The 15,925-nt window shown below is 57.1% G+C and overlaps 3 protein-coding genes across 6 annotated transcripts; 1 reads left to right on the top strand and 2 right to left on the bottom strand.

Annotated features, from left to right (window-relative positions):
* Window positions 1-1,033: 1,033 nt before the first annotated feature.
* On the top strand, window positions 1,034-4,114 carry Misp3 (MISP family member 3). 3 transcript variants are annotated; one of them, XR_011707085.1, is made up of 3 exons: window positions 1,034-2,142; window positions 2,255-3,459; window positions 3,733-3,758. XR_011707085.1 is itself a non-coding variant. In XM_027955275.2 (3 exons), exons 1-3 carry the CDS (start codon window positions 2,326-2,328, stop codon window positions 3,748-3,750), a joined length of 660 nt encoding a protein of 219 aa, XP_027811076.2. In that variant the 5' UTR covers window positions 1,041-2,325; the 3' UTR covers window positions 3,751-4,114. The 3 variants fall into 3 exon arrangements, 2 of the variants coding, with proteins under 2 accessions (XP_071466031.1, XP_027811076.2); XM_027955275.2 differs by having other exon boundaries at window positions 1,041-2,893; window positions 3,386-3,459; window positions 3,733-4,114; XM_071609930.1 differs by having other exon boundaries at window positions 1,038-2,893; window positions 3,386-4,114.
* A 4,451-nt stretch (window positions 4,115-8,565) lies between these two features.
* C1H19orf67 (chromosome 1 C19orf67 homolog) lies at window positions 8,566-11,304 on the bottom strand. Of its 2 annotated transcripts, none has more exons than XM_071609914.1 (6): window positions 10,944-11,304; window positions 10,145-10,289; window positions 9,923-10,023; window positions 9,661-9,846; window positions 9,160-9,294; window positions 8,566-8,741 (listed from the first exon to the last, which is right to left on the bottom strand). In XM_071609914.1, the coding sequence occupies exons 1-6, from the start codon at window positions 11,276-11,278 to the stop codon at window positions 8,567-8,569; spliced, it is 1,077 nt and encodes a 358-aa protein (XP_071466015.1). In that variant the 5' UTR covers window positions 11,279-11,304; the 3' UTR covers window position 8,566. The 2 variants fall into 2 exon arrangements, with proteins under 2 accessions (XP_071466015.1, XP_071466021.1); XM_071609920.1 differs by having other exon boundaries at window positions 10,145-10,286.
* Window positions 11,305-12,744: 1,440 nt separating this feature from the next.
* On the bottom strand, window positions 12,745-15,705 carry Samd1 (sterile alpha motif domain containing 1). Its single transcript, XM_027923435.2, has 5 exons — window positions 14,658-15,705; window positions 13,944-14,238; window positions 13,760-13,856; window positions 13,552-13,663; window positions 12,745-13,461 (listed from the first exon to the last, which is right to left on the bottom strand). Exons 1-5 carry the CDS (start codon window positions 15,603-15,605, stop codon window positions 13,303-13,305), a joined length of 1,611 nt encoding a protein of 536 aa, XP_027779236.2. The 5' UTR covers window positions 15,606-15,705; the 3' UTR covers window positions 12,745-13,302.
* Between the last annotated feature and the right edge of the window lie 220 nt (window positions 15,706-15,925).

Below are 15,925 nucleotides of genomic sequence, written 5' to 3'. Positions count from 1 at the left end.
CAGAGGGAAAGAAACTTGTCGGCACATGTGGATCTGAAGCCTGAGAAGGGTTGCCTGTCAGGCAGGAGGAAGCAGGAGAGGCTGGTGACCCTTAGGATGAAGGACGGTGGGGGACAGAGCCAGCAACCAGGTCTTCAACAGAGGTCATAGGGCTGCAGGCCCAGAGCCAGCTTAGCATGGCCAGAGGAGGGGTCCTGAGGTGACAGGCGAAGAGGGCACCATGGAGACAATTTCTTTTGGAAACAGATTTTTTCCTTTTCTTTTTCATATTTACTTTTTAGTTTTAGGTGGACACAATATCTTTATTGGACATTGATGTGGTGCTGAGGATGGAACCCAGTGCCTCGTGCATGCTAGGCGAGCGCTCCACCACTGAGCCACAACCCCAGCCCAGTTTTTTTTTTTTTTTTAATATATATATTTTTTAGTTGTCAGTGGAACTTTTTATTTATTTATATGTAGTGCTAAGGATGGAACCCAGGGCCTCCCACATGCTAGACAAGTGCTCTCTACCACTGAGCCACAACCCCAGCCCCTGGAAACATAAAGCTTGAACCTTCAACAATCTCCCAACCGAGTTAGGCACAGTCGTCCCGTCCCCATTTTACAGATAGGAAAACTGAGCATTGGAGAAGGTTCACACCTTGCTCAGGTTATGGGAGGGAGAGAAGCCAGGTTGGCTGACTCTAATTAGGCCAGCAGGGTCAGACGGTCAGAGGGAGGAGGTTGGGATCAAGGAGAGGGAAGAGGAAAAGGGTGGAAAAGAGGAAGCGTAGGCAGGAAGGGGTGATAAAATAGTTGGATTATTGGGGGTTTCTGAGGCCAGAAAGCCCCCCCCCCGTTTTCTTTAGGTAAGTGTCTTTCTCCTGGATCACCCTGGAATAGTGTGTTGCGGGTGGGGTGGGGGATAGGGTTCTGTTGAAAGCCTTCTTCGATCAGCGGGAAGAATGGAAAATGTCCCTGCAGGTGGGTGGCACACGCGCGGAGTCTGTGATCCTGCCCTAGAATGACAGAATTTGCTCCAAAGGGAGCTGCTCCCTGGCGCTAGACTGAACGCCGCCAGAGCCCAAGGTGACCGTCTTTCAACCGCCACAGCTCGTGGCTCCCTGGGAGCGCTCTCCTTATTTTCTGAGTGTAGGAGTGCTCTTGGCGCCTACACCGCGCGGACTCTCCAGGGCGGGAAAGGGAAGCCGCTGCTGGGCTTGGTGAGGGCAGCAGCGCACCATTCCGAACCTTGCTGAGGCCAGGAGCTGGGAGGGAGCCGGCGGACCCCGCGCGCCTTTAGGCGGATCCTGGCGCCCCCTCGGGCCAGAGCTGCGCGCCGCAAGGGTGGAAAGTAAGGGGCTGGCCCAGAGGCCAGGGGCGTCGCTGGCCGCCGGCAGACACCTTCTGGACAAGGATGACCATCAGGGGGACACCCCCACAAGAAGACTCCTGTTTTAGAGGCCCAACCCGGCTTTCTGCCAGGGACATTGAACGAAAAAGGTGCCAACGTGCGGGCAGCGAGAGAACCCGGCACACAGAGCGACTCCCCTGGGTAGCGGCGGGGTCCAGGTAACGCTTTTTAGAGGAGTTCTGTGCCCTAAGCTGACCCCAGAGGACCAGGGCAAGAAATCCAGTCCCCCGGCAAGACGCCCCCGCCCCGAGGGCGGGGCCGGGGCGGAGCTGGAGTCCTTCAGGCAGGTGCCGGGGGCGGTGCCCAGCCCCGCCCCCAGGGGCCGTTCTCGGAGGCCAGAGGCGGGTCCGCAAAGCTGCGGGCGCGGGCGACGCCTTAGAACCACGGGCGGAGACTGCGGCCACAGGTGCCTCATAGGGCAGGGTATCCTGGCTCTGGGCATCAAAACCCAGAGTCTGGGAACTTAGGCTCCCAAGCTGCACCTAACCCTGGACACCGAGGTCCCCGGGAGGGAGAGCAGAGCCCTGGGGTCGTCTGAAGAGCAAAGCCACGAGCCCCCCCGGGCCAGACAGCGAAGCCCCGGAGCCTGCTGAAGAGCAGGACACTGAGGTCTTCAGGCTGGGCGGCGAGGATCTCCTTCCCTCATCAGCGCAGGACGTTGGGGCTCCAGAGCAAGAGAGCGAAGTTCTGCAACCACAGCCGAGCGGGTCGCAGAGCGCCCCGGGCGGTCCGCAGCTGCAGGCTCTGTGAGTCCGGGGCCAGGTAGCGCCGACCCTGGGCTGCCTGCAGTGCAGAGCGCGGAGGTCGCAGGGCAGTGTTCAGCTCCTGGCCCTGAGACCTCCTCCTCCTCCGGGTCAGGCCCGGAAGTCCCCCAGTTGCGATTTCCACTGAGTCCTGAGGCACCCCAACGGCTCGCCGCGGAGCTGCTCATGGAGACGCCCATCGAGCGCGAAATCCGCCGCAGCTGCGAACGCGAGGAGAGCCTGCGACGGAGCCGGGGCCTGAGCTCCAGCCGCGCAGGCCAGGAACTGGTCGAGCTGCGCGTGCGGCCGGTGCTCAGTCGGCCAGGTCCCGGCCCCGCGCTCCCGCGCGCCTTGGGGCGCGCGCGGGCGGGCGCAAAGATGCAACGAGACATCGAGCGGGAGGCTCACCGGCAGGCGGCGCTGGCTCGCCCCGCGGCCCCCGAGCCGAGCGCCGGTTCGCCCTCGCAGCCGCTGGGCGAGCTCAAGCGCTTCTTTGAGGCCGCCGCAGAGAACAGCTCCTCGGCGGCCGCGGAGGGCAGCGCGGGCTCACAGCGGCTGCCGGAGCCTGGAGGCCCGCAGCGCTCGGCCGTGCAGGGCAGGTGCCCAGTGCTGGCCCGCGCCCCGCCGCCCATCGCACCGTCACTGCTGGAGCAAGAGGTGCGCGAAGTGCGCGAGAGCGAGCGGGAGTGGCAGCGCCAGAGGCGCAGCGTCTACGGTACCACTGAGTTCAAGGAACCCGCGCCGAGCCTCACGGGTAAGCCGCGACGCGTGGGATCCCACAGCTCCAGCGGCTCCCAACAATCGCCCACTCCTGTGACCCTTTCTCTGGCCCTCCGATTCTCGGGGTTCCGCCTTTCAGGCTCCCAGATTCCTGGGACCCTTCTCAAGTCTCCGTCCCCTGGCCACTCCTCTGGGCTGTCGACTCCCTGTGCTCCACCCCCACCGGGAACGACTCCCAGATCCACACGACTTTGGTTTTGGCGGTGGGGGCTCGTTTCAGGAAACCCTGACTGCCCTCTAGGGCTCTTGGATCCGCCCTCTGTGTTTTCGGGTTCCTGCGTCCACTCTGGGTTCGCCTTCCTCAAGTTTCTGGATTCCCTAGAACTGGGTGGAGGCCTCCCAGGGGAGGAGGGGGGGGGGTGAACACCTGTATGTGTTTAAGGGGTGCGGCCGGCCTCCTTCGTCCTGGCCGCCTCCAGCTGGTGAAAGGAGGGGCCAAGCAGGCTGAGCGTCCCTTCCCCCGCAGCGAGCAGGGGCGATGGAAAGTTGGCAGTGATCTGGCCCCCCCGCAGGAAGGCTTCGGAGAACGGCCTGGAGCAGGTGGGAACCCCTTTCCCCAAGTGCTTGTCGCACCTCCCACCACTGCCTGTGGCGCTCGGACTCTGGGAGGGAAAAAGAGCATCCCCGCCCCTGTCCCCTCCCCCTAGGACACTACTCTGTCCAAGACCTGAAATCCTAGCCCAGCCCAGGCGGGGGTGGGGTGGGTGGGTTAAAGGGAGGAGGTGGTCTTGGAGCTCCAACTGCCCCACCCCACGCCTGGATGCGGTGCATGGGTCCCCTAAGGGTGGCCTTCGTGTGTCCCTCTCTTCTCAGGAGGAGCGCAAACCTTGAAGTTTGAATAGGCTGGGACCCCTGGCTTGAATTAACATATTGGTGGGAGGACCGGGTTAGCGACGCCCAGCAGGACTTCCCTGCCCACCCTCCCGACCCGCCCCCCCTTCAGCAGAAGGCCTTAAGAGGGGTCAGCCCTCTGTACTGGTGAACTTGAAATCAACCACCCATTCTGTTTTCAGAATTTGTGAAACTGACCAGTAAAATGGTTTAGTCTCCACTAGGAAACTGACCACCATCCACAAACAGTGACTGTTCAACCCTTCTTAGTCTAACTGAACTAACCTTCTAACCTTTCGATTGTTAGACGGCCGGGGTCACCCCCCCCCCCCCGCCCCCGCAATAAAGCCCCGTTTTTCCTGGGCTGTGCAAGCTGGTTTCTTTTCAGTTCTCTTCGTCTGGGGTGGGGCGGGAGCGGTCGGAGAGAGGCCAGAGAAAGCCGCAGGAGGCGTCTGCCGGAATGCCGGAATGCGGAATGCACACTTATCTCCCTGCTGCCCGGCCACTTGGCTGCCCAGCTGTCCGCCTCCCAGCCTCCCTGCCTCCCAGCCTCTCCGCCTCCCTGGGCCAAACCCACCCGGCCGGGGTCCTACTGCCCCCTGGCGGCGCAGGCTGAAAATGTGGCACTCTGACTAGCTCATGGGGGGAGGGGCGGTTATAGACTTCAACTTTTATTGGTGACTTCGGCGTGCTGTGATCTGGGCGCCAGCTAGACAGAGGAGATGGTATGAGGCTGTTCCTGTTCTAAGGATGTAAACGGTAACTGGAAAAAAAAAGTAGCGATGAGGGTCCAAGCTCTTCCTTGACTTCAGCAGTTCCTGGTAATCATCCTTCAGTCCTTAGGAGGAGTGGTCCCAGGAGTTAAAAACACGTTCTGAGTGTTTCCACTTTCCATCTTGGCAGCCCTGGGTCTCTGATGAATGAGCAAGTCAGTGAGTGGGGTCAGAATTGCTGTTTTAGGAAAGCAACCGGAAGCCAGACGCAGTGGCCCACTCCCATCGGCCCAGTTACTCCAGAGGCTCAGGAGGGAGGATCACTTGAGTCCAGGAGTTCAAGACCAGCCCAGGCAAGAGAGGGAGACCCAGTCTCAAACAAAGTGATAAACAAAAGCAACTGGAACCCAGTAATTTAAAAAGAAATCTAGGGACTGAGAGTGCAGTTCAGTGGTAGAGCATTTACCTAGCATGTGGGATGCCTTGGATTTGAGCCCCAGCATCACATTAAAAAAAAAAAATCTATTGAACTTTTAAGAATTGTGACTATTTAGAAAAGCTCTTAAAAGAGTGCAGAAGGGAGAAGAGTGGCAACAATACCTGTTTGCAATAAGGCCTGTGGCTGTCCATTTGCAAGCCCTGATTAATTTCTTTCCCCTAGTGCAGTTCAGGAGTGTTAGTGAACTCCCCAAGATGTCTGCACCACTGTATCTATGCAGTTAATATTTTTTTTTTTTTGCCATAGTTTTATAGCTTCTCAGAAGTGTGCTGAGGGCTGGGGATATAGCTCAGTTGATAGAGTGCTTGCCTCACATGCACAAGGCCCTGGGTTCAAGCCCCAGCACCACAAAGGAAAAAGAGAGAGAGGTGTGCTGAGATCAGGGAAGGTGAGGCTTGGGAATATTTTAGAATTGATTTAAACTCTTGGATCTGCCCAACTCTATCCCATGCATAGGGACAGCAAATATCTAGTAAAATATGGATAAATAAAATGGTTGAGCCAGGCCCAGTGGCACAACCTAGAATTCCAGGTACTCAGGAAATTGAGGCAGGAGGATCTCAAGTTCAAGGTCAACTAGACCCTGTCTCAATGTGAAAAAAAAAAAAAAAAAAGGCTGGGCTGTAGTTCAGTGGTAGAGAGCCCCTGGGTTCAATCCTCAGTACAAGCCCATACACACACACACACACACACACACACTCTCTCTCTCATACACGTGCATGTGCACACACATGTGGCAGGGCTGGGATGGATAGATGGAAAAGGTTTACAGGCATTGGCACCCAAGAGTAGTCCAGGAAAGGCTGGCCTCTAGTGCCCATCATGCACCCACTGACTACATGCTTGACCACGACTCTGGGAAATGTGGAGAGGAAGGCAGCAGAGACCCAGAGCTGCCAAGATGGGAAATGGAAACACTCAGAACCTGTTTTCAACTTCTGGGACCACTCCTCCTAAGAACTGAGCATGGAAAGAGTGGACAGGACTGCTTATGTGTAGACTGAAAGTTCTGTAACTTCCTGTACATTAAATCCAACTGAGGCCTATGCCTAGTTAATAGGAATGGGTGGGGCTTGTTGATGTCAGGGCTTTTGTTTGTTTTCTTCAGTGTTGGGGATGGAACCCAGGGCCTTGCACATACAGGCAAGTGTTCTATCACAGAGTTACACACTCCCAAGGATGACATCAGTTTTTTGCTTTTTTTGGTGTTGGGGATTGAACTCAGGGTACTCTACCACTGAACTACAATCCCAACACTTCTTTCATTTCTAAGTTTTTTAAAAATTTGAGATGGTGTCTTGCTAAATTGCTCAGTCTGGGGGCTGGGGATATGGCTCAAGTAGTAGCGCGCTCGCCTGGCATGCGTGAGGCACTGGTTTGATCCTCAGCACCACATAAAAATAAAATAAAGATACTGTGTCCACCTAAAGCTAAAAAATAAATATTAAAAAAATCGCCCAGTCTGGCAATTGTGATCCTCCTGCCTCAGCCTATTGAATCTCTAGGATTACAGGCATGTGTAACTGCAGCCAGGTGACATCAGAAATTCTTAAAGCTCTCAATATTATTTCTAGGTGCAACTCTGTTTGAGAACTATAATGCAGATATAGATCAGTAGTTCTCAAAGTGTGGCGTCTGGTCCAGCTGGATCATTGATGCTTAAATGATGTGTTAGAAATGCGCATTCCATTCACTCAGTGATCAAGTGCTTACCTAGCATGTGCAGGGCTCTGGGTTCCATCCCCAGCACCAGAAAACTAAAAAAGAATGCACATCCTTGGGTCCCAGCCAGACGTAGTGATGAAACATTCCACACGGCTTTGATGCATGCTAAACTTTGAGGATCATGAGTGTAGACAGTTCCTGAGCAACAGGACCCAGAAAATCAAGCTTGTTTCCTTCCTCTCCCAGTACTGCTGCCACCCAGCAGAAACCTTTAGTTTGTAAGTATACTGTGAATTTGGCTTGGAGATGGTCTACAGCTGATCGTGGCTTGTCTGCATTGAGATGTGCTGTGTTAAATACAAATCAGATTTCAAAGACTTAGCACCCACACCCAGAAGGAAACATTAATTTTCCTACATGGATTACATGTCGAGATGCTATTTTTTAAAGGTTTTTAAAATAGCTTAATTTATTTATTTTTAATATGGTGCTGAGGATCGAACCCAGTGCCTCACACATGCTAGGCGTGTGCTCTACCCCTGAGCCACAACCCCAGCCCAAGAGATGCTATTTTTGATATATTTGGTTAAATAAAAATATCACTAACATGAATCTGACCTCTTGTTTTTATTTTCGTGGTGCTGGGACTGGAACCTGGGTCCTCATGCAATGTGAGGATGCCCTTGTTATTTTTAAAATGTGTCTCTGAGAAAACTTAAAATGACACATGTGGCTCACTTTATATTTTTTTATTGGGCCGGGATAGTCTATAAAAAATCTTACAACTGCACGAAAACTCAGAGGAGCTAACTCAAATCAGTATCGGGGAGCTTTAGAACCCCCTCGAAGTCCTTCAGACCTAGACTGTGGACTAAAAAAATCCTTGATGGAGCCAGAAATGGTCTCTAGAAGAGCAAGGGTCTTGGTGTCCAATCCCGACTCAGTTTACCTCTCATGTCCGTTTTCCTCATTTGTAAATGAGGGTTGATGATCATACCATGTGCCAAGAATTATTAGGAAAACCAGGGTTTTGCTCAAAAGCACAAAATCCGGGTCTCCACTCTGAAAATGCTGAGGGATCCAAAAGCTGTCCCCAGGGGAGCAGCTACGATCGGAGGAACGCGACTGAGTCCAGGCTCCGCCACTCGCTTGCACTGGACAGGTGAGTTTCACTTTTCTCAGCCCAGGATCTTTTTTCCAGTCCAAGGATGGGGTGGGGCTTAGAGATTCCACGCTGGGATTCCCTGAGACTGTCACACTCTGTGAGCGCCCCAGACACTCCGCGAATAACAGTCAGCTGCCAGGTTCCTAGAACCAAAATCTGGCGGAGAAAAAGTCTGTCAGGGCCCTTCGGAAACAGAGCGCCAGCCCTTTTCCTAGGGTACGTCGGGAAATGTAGTCTTTTACTCCAGAACAAAACCTTTTCCGGGTCAAAACGGGTGGGTGGGCGTGGCCCTATGGCTCTTCCTCCAGTGGGCGTTGAATTTCCCGGCTCTCGAAACTTGCGGTTTTCTGGGTTCCGGTTGTTGACAGGCACCACTACTTCCCGGTTTGCTTCACGTGCACCTCTGCGCATGCGCCAAATTCTCCCCTTGCCTACGGGTCGACTAGAGTTTTATTTCCAAAAACTACGTTTCCCAGAAGGCGGCGCTAGTGGGCGGGGTTACCCGCCCCAAGGGGAGGGGCGCGGCGCTCGGAGCGGACGCTGAGCCTGTGACCTCTTTCTTTCTTTTATTTAACACAAAACTGGTGTGTCTGCACTCCCGGCTCCGCGGCCGGCCAGCCGGACCGGGCTGGACTTAGTGCAGACTGGCCAGCTCGGCCTGGCCCCTTGGAAGGCGAGGCCAGGCTGCGCTAGGAGAACGAGTGAGCCCCTCCCCTGGCCCCTCTCTGGGAGTTTGGAACTGTCAAGCTCCAGCCCCCACCTTCTTCCCCAGGTTCAAGGCCCCTGCGCAGTCCACGCCGGAGGCCCGACAGCGCTCGGGGGCCGGGCCGGGCCTGCCTGACCCATGAGAATCTGCACCAGCAGGTCGGTGGCCAGCATGTGCGATGGCTCCTCGAAGCCGATGGTCAGCAGCTGTTGGTAGTCCCCAGGAGGCTGCGGGCACAAAATCCTAGGGGGCAGGGGACAGACAGGCCTGGACGTGAGCGCCCCCTGCCCCTTGGGAGCACTTTTCGCTTTGTTTCAGCTGCGGGTGTATGGGGGGGGGGGGTGGGAATCCTGACGGAAGTTGTTTCCTTGTTGATGAGAAACTTAGAGCAGTGGTTCCCCTGGGGTGACCGCCAATCACTCTACTTGCTGTATGTCCTTGGGCAGGTAACTTAACCTCTCTGAACACCTGTTTTCTTCCTTGTAAATGGGGCCACTACTTTAGATCTCAGTGGGCTGTTACACGAGTCTGCATAAAGCACTTTTGGGGACACAATAAAATGTTATCGGTTTACCAAGGGAAGTAAAGTGTCGAGGCTTCCCTAGATGATGGGATCCTGTCTTCCCCCCCAATTCCACCTTGCCACTGCCCTGGCTCCTACCATGAATAAAGGTCATCTTCAGCTGGCCCTAGGGGCACCCATCGACCGATGGACCACAGCTTCTGGATCTGGGGACACGAGTTGGCTGGATTCTGGCCTGTGTCCTCCCATGTATCTCGATAGCATAGGAAGTAGCTGGGAGGGGAGAGACAGCAACAGTTAAGTGTGATGATTTCCCAGCTTTTCTGTGGAGGGCTTTAATGTTGAGGATGAGATTGAAACTTATCAAAGTTGCCCTGAAATTCTCAGGGATGTGGCTCTCTTTAAAATTCTACTTTTATTTTGATGGGAGGATGGGGCTAAAAAAAGGGGGGGGGTGCTGGGGGTGCAGCTCAGGGGTAGAACCTAGCGTGTGCTGGGCCCTGGATTCCATCCCCAGTGTGGGGTGGGGAGGTCTTTCAAAGCTACTTGGTTTTCTGGGTTTTCACTCTTTGGTACTGGCTCAAAGGCCCAATATGGCATTCAGCATAGGAAGAGGAGGACTTTGATTAAGGGACTCACTAATCCACATGGGGATCTTGTCCTCGGTTGCTGGGCTCTGGGGTGCTTTCCAGGTTCCAGCGCATTTTCTTATAGAGGTACCGGGGGAAGTGGCTGGCGGTGTAGGCGGCTGGGGTACAGTATCTGAAGATGGACACTTCGTGGGAAGGGCTGATGGAGAACCTTCCACAGAAGAAGCAGGAGATGCTGGCAGGACACGGGAAGGCACATGAGGCTGGACCCTGACTCCACCACTGTCCCCATCCCTTGTCTCCTCTTTTACCTCAGGGGGTCAGTCTCCTCCAGGTCCACGAACCCAAAGGAGGCATACATGAGGACCAGCTGTTCCAGGCGTAGAGTCAGCTGTTGGGAGATCTCCAACAGCTGCACGGAGGGGGGATGGGCATAATGAGAGGGCCCGCCAGAAGCAACCCCTTCACCCCCAGGCCTGTGTGGGGCCTCCAGAAGAAAGGGGCACAGGGACTGGGAAAACGGCCCCACACACCCCCTTTCGAACCAGCTCCTGCAGGGCTCCATAGATGGGGGGCATGCTCCTCGCTGCAGCCTCCAGGTATAAGAAGTAAGGCTCACACATCTTTAAGAAGGTGGGCATGGCCTTTGCCAGCTGTTCCTTCTGCACTCGGTCCCTGCTAAAGGGAGAAGGGGGCCTTTAGGACCCCTCACACCCTGCCCCCAGTTTCTGCCATCCTATTCACTCCCCACCTGTATCCCTGGCCTCCACCCTTGTTATCCCCCCCCCCCCCCCCCAGGGCCAGGCCTTTCTCAGGGAATCTTTGATTTGGAGCACTTGCTAAATGCTGACACCTGAGTCCCACAAACTGACTTTTGCTCAAAACTCCCTGTAGGATGAAGCTCAGAGATTTAGGGTTTCAACAAGACTCCCAGGGGATTCCAGTGGGCAATGACACAATCAGAGTCCCTTTTCCCCTGGTCTGGGAATCACATTGTCCTCTAGGGTCTCAAACTGGTAGCCCAGGGGCCAAATCTGCCTAAGTTGGGTTTTGTTTAGCTGCCCCGGGGTTCATTTAAAATTAGGGAGAAAAAGTTCCAGGGACTTGGCAACCTCTGGGCGGTCTTAACAGTCGCCAGCCCCAGTCCTACGGTCCTCTTCACTCTCAGAAATGTATGCCTGATCAACCAGCTTCACTGACTTTCTCCATCTGGCTCCTGATGCTTTTGAGTTTGTGGCCCTGGTGGGGGCTGCCTACCCTGTCTTTGATTTGGAGCATCTACCATCTCCCATCTCCCTAAGCCTGGGGACCTAGGACCCCATCCAAGATCACCTGTAGAGCAAGTAGCTTTGGAAGTCATCTGCCTTCTTAAGCAGGTAGCGGAGCTGTTCCATGATGGGGCTGAACATAGCGTCCAGGGGTAGGCGAGCTGGGGTCGGCCTCCGGTCAGGGGCTGGAGGCTCGGGGGAAGGCATGGAGGCAGGGACCTCCAGCAACTGCCCCTGGGCATCCTCTGGCTCCAGCTCGGTTGGGTCCTCAGGCCTGCCGGGCGGCGTTGACCACGAGGGATCTCTGCAGGGCTGCGTCCGGGGTTCCAAGTCGTCCAAGGGCGGCGTTTCTCCAGGGCCCAGGGGGAGCGGCCCCACGAACCACTGCTCCGACGCCATCAGGGGCCGGGGGCGGGGTCCGCACTCTTTAAAAGTCTCCGCAGCTCACGTTGGCCGCGGGCTCAATCCCGCCCCAGGAGCCCAGGAAGCCTGGGACTTGCCTGGACCGGGAGCGCGGCCGCCTCCAACTCGGCCCTGCCTCGACCTCTCGGCCGGCTCCGCGCCGGGCGGGCGGAGTTCGCCTCGTTTGAATTTCAACACGCGGGAGAGGCGCGCTGCTCCGCCCGCTCCGCGCTGCGCACCCGCTGGGCCCCCGCGCATCCGCGCGCTCCCGGCACCTGGCACTGGGGAGGAGGGACCCGCCGAGGGCGGAGACCCAGGCCCCGCTGGGGCGGCTACATCCTGGGGGTGTGGCCAAGGATCAGCACCTTTTTCTCTCCCAGCTGGTTTCCTAGGCAGGAGGGGCCTCTAACGCGTGTCCCAAAGCAGAGAGGGATGCTCAGGCTCCACCCCTGTGGCTTCCTGGCTTTTATTTTTAAACGAATGGAGTTGAGAAACAGCACATGAACTTAGTGGTAGTGACAACTACTACATCACAAGTCCCTACTAACAATAAAAAAATCTTTGCTTGGAAGATTTTCCCTATTCCATCACCTCATCTGATGGCCGGTGGCTTCTGTTCATACCCTGCTCCCAGCACAGATCTCTGCCCCTAACACTTGTAGACTGGATTATTTACCGCATGCAAAGGCCGGCAGTATAGAACATTAGCTATGAAGCCACGTACATCAATTACATTTCAAGGTTCTAGGTAAAGAAGGCAACAGGTAGTTGGGTGAGGTGGTGCACCCCTGTAATCCCAGTGACTGGGAAGGCTGAAGCAGGAGGATTGCAAGTTCAAAGCCAGCTTGGGCAACTTAAACGAGACCCTGCCTCAAAACATAAATAAATAAAAAATCAAAAAATTAAAAATAAAAAAAGGGCAGGGGATGTAGCTCGGTGGTAAAGCACCCCTGGACTCAATCCCAAGTACAGCACCCCCACTAAAAAAAAGTCAACAGGTGTCAGATCTCCCCCATGTGACCATGAGCATCTTTTGCTGTGCTGAGCTAGACGGCTCACCTATAAAGTGGGTTTTTATGAGCTCTCTGCCTCATGGGACTGCTGAGGGGACAATCAAGAAAATGCTCATAAAACATGGAGTTAACAGTCACTCTACAAATATTTGAGCACCTACTGTGTATGCCGGGAGGTTCTGAGAATGGGGAAATGACAGAAGATAAAGCAAATATTCCCATTCTCCTACAGCGATTACTCCTCCTCCCTTCTTTCTGCAGTGCTAAGGAATCAAACCCAGAGTCCAGTGTGCTAGGTGAACATAGCTATCCCTGAGCAATGACTAGAGCACGGTCCAGACAGCCAGATCACTACTTTTTCTCCTCCTCAAACTGCTTAAGTGTACCTAGGAGGCTCTTCAACACCCCTCCCCCACTCCATTCATAAAATGGACTCTTTTTTTTTTCCCCTTTTCTTTTTTTAAAATTTTATTTAAAAAACCTTCGGTGCAATATTAAAAAGCAATACAGCCAGCTGGAGCAATGATTGACAGAAGGGAGAGGAGAGAAGACCCAGGGACCCACCCCAGATGCTCCCCAGGGGCTGGAGGCCAGGGGCAGCAGGCTGGGAGCAGGCATGGGTGGTGGGGGAGGAAGGAAAGACCACCCACCAAAATGAACAGGCAGAACAAAACATTTATATAAGAAACATCTGGCTGAACTGAATCTTGGGGAGATGGGAGGCCCCCCTATTTTTTTTCAAAAATGTCCTGGGTTGAGGGGAGGGTTGGCCTTTTGGGGTGAATGAGCAGGCCCAGTCCCCCCCATACTCTACTACTGTAGAGCAGGGCATGTGTTGGGGAGCAGGTGTGTTTGAGACAAAGGGGAGAGAGAGCAGAGAAGGGCACACCCCTCACTGGAGTCTGTTATGAGGGCTGAGGGTGTCCCCATCCAATCCAGCTCATGGACTCTGGGGGTCTTGGGCAAGATGGGGGTTGGAGTGGGTGGGGGTAGGGCAAGGCTGGGTGCTCAGCCCAAAAAGCCATCCGGGTCATCATCCTCAAAGTGGCCTTGCTGAAGCACCTTGATATGATGCTCATAGATTTTCAGGGCGGGGCCCAAGCGGATAGACAGACCGGTGAGCACGTCTGTGCGTTGCATGAGCAACAAAGACTTGCCGTCGATTTCCTGGGAGGGACAGAGAGAGGGAGGTTCAGAGCCTATCCCTGCCATGGTCCTCTGTGCATATGTGTATAAAGTCCTGGGCTGGGAACTCACCTGTTCTTGGAAAGCTGTGGCCTGCTCCGGGAAGCCTGCCTCCGTGAAGTACTCCACCACGTCCATCACCGTCCACTCCACGGGGTCAGTCGGCTTCTCCTTGCGTCCGGGACTGCATCAAAACAGAGGGTACCAGTAAACACTGATGCCCCTCTAGTTGTTACATACACCTGGGCACTACCCCCATGTCTCAAGTGCCCCAACTTACGGACAGCCAAAGGGGGTCCCGTCGGCCCCAGGTAGGGCTGGTTTTCCTGGGGGCAAAGGCACAGGGGATGGGGAATCTGGCCCGGTGGCAACAGAGGCTAGGAAAGAAAAAGGACGGGCCTGTGGCATTGTCTTGGGACTGGGGTTCCTCTCTGACCAGTGAACACCCTCCCAGCAGTCCTTACCTGATCCCCCTTCCTTATTCATGGCGGCCATGGAGAACACCTGGCGGCTGCCACTGCCAGGTACAGATCCCCGCACTTCATCCTGGCCCTGATGGGGTCCACAGGGCGTCCACTCCTTGACCCTCTCCTTGGCAGTCTGAGGGCCCCTCTCGCCATTAACCTGGTGGTGCTGGGCACCCGCAGGACGGTCACTCTCGGGCACTTCTGAGCCCTCAGACACATCATCATCATCATCATCTTCTTCTTCATCTTCCTCTTCCTCTTCTTTCTCAAGCACTCGTTCTTCTCCACCTCTCTGGGGCCAGGGAGAGAAGCATAGCAGCTGTTCTAATCCTGGACCCAGATCCTGGGATCCCAGGCCGAGTCGTGTACCCAATGCCACCTTTAATAACAATACGGATAACTTTTACGCAGTCACTCCGTGCCAGGCTTTGTGTTAATAAAGCCTTCACTAGCCAAATCTCACTAAAGTCGCTCAACAACCCCAAGGGGTCGCTACTGTGATCAAGTGGCATTCACATCCGAGGAAACTGAGGCTCGGCAAGATTAAACCACTTGCCAAGGTCACCACGCGCGGAGCCCGCAGGGAACGCGCGCAAAGCGCGTAAAACCCCCGGCCACCGGCGCCCAGTTCCACCCGGGACTCCCGCCCCCTCCACCAACTTCGCCCGCACCTGCCCACCGCGCAGCGTCCCGGCTCCTCCGCGCGCTCACCTTGCTCCGCGACGCGCGGGCGCTGGCGGACGGCGGTGCCCGTCCGGGCCTGTCCCCGCGGGGCAATGCAAGTGCTCCGAGGCGAGTGCGCTCCAGGCGGCCCCGCGCCGCCGCCTCCTCCTCCAGCAGCCCCTGCACGCGGCCACGGGTCAGGCGGCCGCCGGCACCACCGCTGCCCCCGAGGTAGCGCACGACTTCCCGCAGGCTCACGGGCCGCGCCGGGCCGCCGGCCCGCGCCGCGCCCCCCTCCGGCGGCGGCTGTGGCTGCGGCGGCGGCGGCTGCTGCTGCTGTGGCGGCGCCGGCGGCTGTGGCGGCGGCGGCAGCGGCGGCTCCCGGGCGGCGACGGCGGGCGGGGGGGCGCGGCGCGGGCCGGCCGGGGGCGCCACTGCCGGGGGAGCGGCGGGCGCGGGCGGCGGCGCGGCCAGGGGCGCGGCCCGCTGCGCGCGGGGGCCCGGCTGCGCGGGGCCGGGCGAGGGGGGCGCTGTGGCGGCGGCGGCCGCGCGGGGCGCCCGGGCCGGGGCGGCGGCAGCGACGGGCGCGGGCGGTGGCGGCGGGGCGGGTGTGGGCGGCGGCGCGGCGGCGGCGGCGGCGGGGCCCCCGCGGGGGGCGCGCGGCGGGGCCGGCGGGGTGGCTCCGCGCCGGGGCGGCTGGACGCGCGCCGCGTTGCGGTACGAGATGCTCCCCTTGTAGCTGACCCGGAGCACGGCGCGCTGCTGGATCAGTTTCTCGAGCTCGGCGCGCGTGCGCTCCGGCTCCGGGCCGTGCCGCCGCCGCACCATCCGGCAGATGCGCTCCAGGTCCGGCCGCGCCTTGCGCGAGCGCAGCGAGTCGATGGTGTCCAGAATCCACTCTTGGTAGTGCGGGGAAGCGGCGGACGACGAGGCGGCGGCCGCCGTGGTGGCGGCCGCCGCCGTCTCTGGCGGGGGTAGGGCCGGGGGCCCCGCCATGCCTCCCGCCCGGCCCGGCTGCACCGTGCGCGCTGCCTCCCTCCCAGCGCGGCGCCCCCCTCCCCGGCTCTCCTCCCTCCGCCGCTGCCCGCCTCCTCCGCCTCCCCCCCCGGGGGGCGCAGCGCCTCGGCGGAGCGGCGGCGGCGCTGCTGTTTCTTTGCAAAAAAAAAAAAAAAAAAAAAAAAAGAGCGAGGGAGCGAGAGAGAAAAAACAGTGAGAGAAAGAAAAGAGAAAAAAATATGCACACACTCACTCACTCGCACGCACGCACACACAGACCCGCTTCTGCTGGGCGCGCGCGGGGCCGGGGATGCGAGGAG

This window comes from Marmota flaviventris, chromosome 1, assembly GCF_047511675.1.
Source record: "Marmota flaviventris isolate mMarFla1 chromosome 1, mMarFla1.hap1, whole genome shotgun sequence".
Taxonomy (NCBI): domain Eukaryota; kingdom Metazoa; phylum Chordata; class Mammalia; order Rodentia; family Sciuridae; genus Marmota; species Marmota flaviventris.
This window is presented reverse-complemented; position numbering and strand designations above follow the sequence as displayed.

Coding starts and splice junctions, on each gene's coding strand:
- Samd1 (XM_027923435.2), bottom strand. CDS start 15,605: ATGGCGGGGCCCCCGGCCCTACCCCCGCCAGAGACGGCGGCGGCCGCC. Junction 14,239..14,657: donor CCCGCGCGTCGCGGAGCAAG/GTGAGCGCGCGG, acceptor CCCTGGCCCCAG/AGAGGTGGAGAAGAACGAGT. Junction 13,857..13,943: donor GAATAAGGAAGGGGGATCAG/GTAAGGACTGCT, acceptor TTTCTTTCCTAG/CCTCTGTTGCCACCGGGCCA.
- Misp3 (XM_071609930.1), top strand. CDS start 2,326: ATGGAGACGCCCATCGAGCGCGAAATCCGCCGCAGCTGCGAACGCGAG. Junction 2,894..3,385: donor ACCCGCGCCGAGCCTCACGG/GTAAGCCGCGAC, acceptor CTTCCCCCGCAG/CGAGCAGGGGCGATGGAAAG.
- C1H19orf67 (XM_071609914.1), bottom strand. CDS start 11,278: ATGGCGTCGGAGCAGTGGTTCGTGGGGCCGCTCCCCCTGGGCCCTGGA. Junction 10,290..10,943: donor CAAAGCTACTTGCTCTACAG/GTGATCTTGGAT, acceptor TTCTCCCTTTAG/CAGGGACCGAGTGCAGAAGG. Junction 9,847..9,922: donor GAGGAGACTGACCCCCTGAG/GTAAAAGAGGAG, acceptor GTGTCCTGCCAG/CATCTCCTGCTTCTTCTGTG.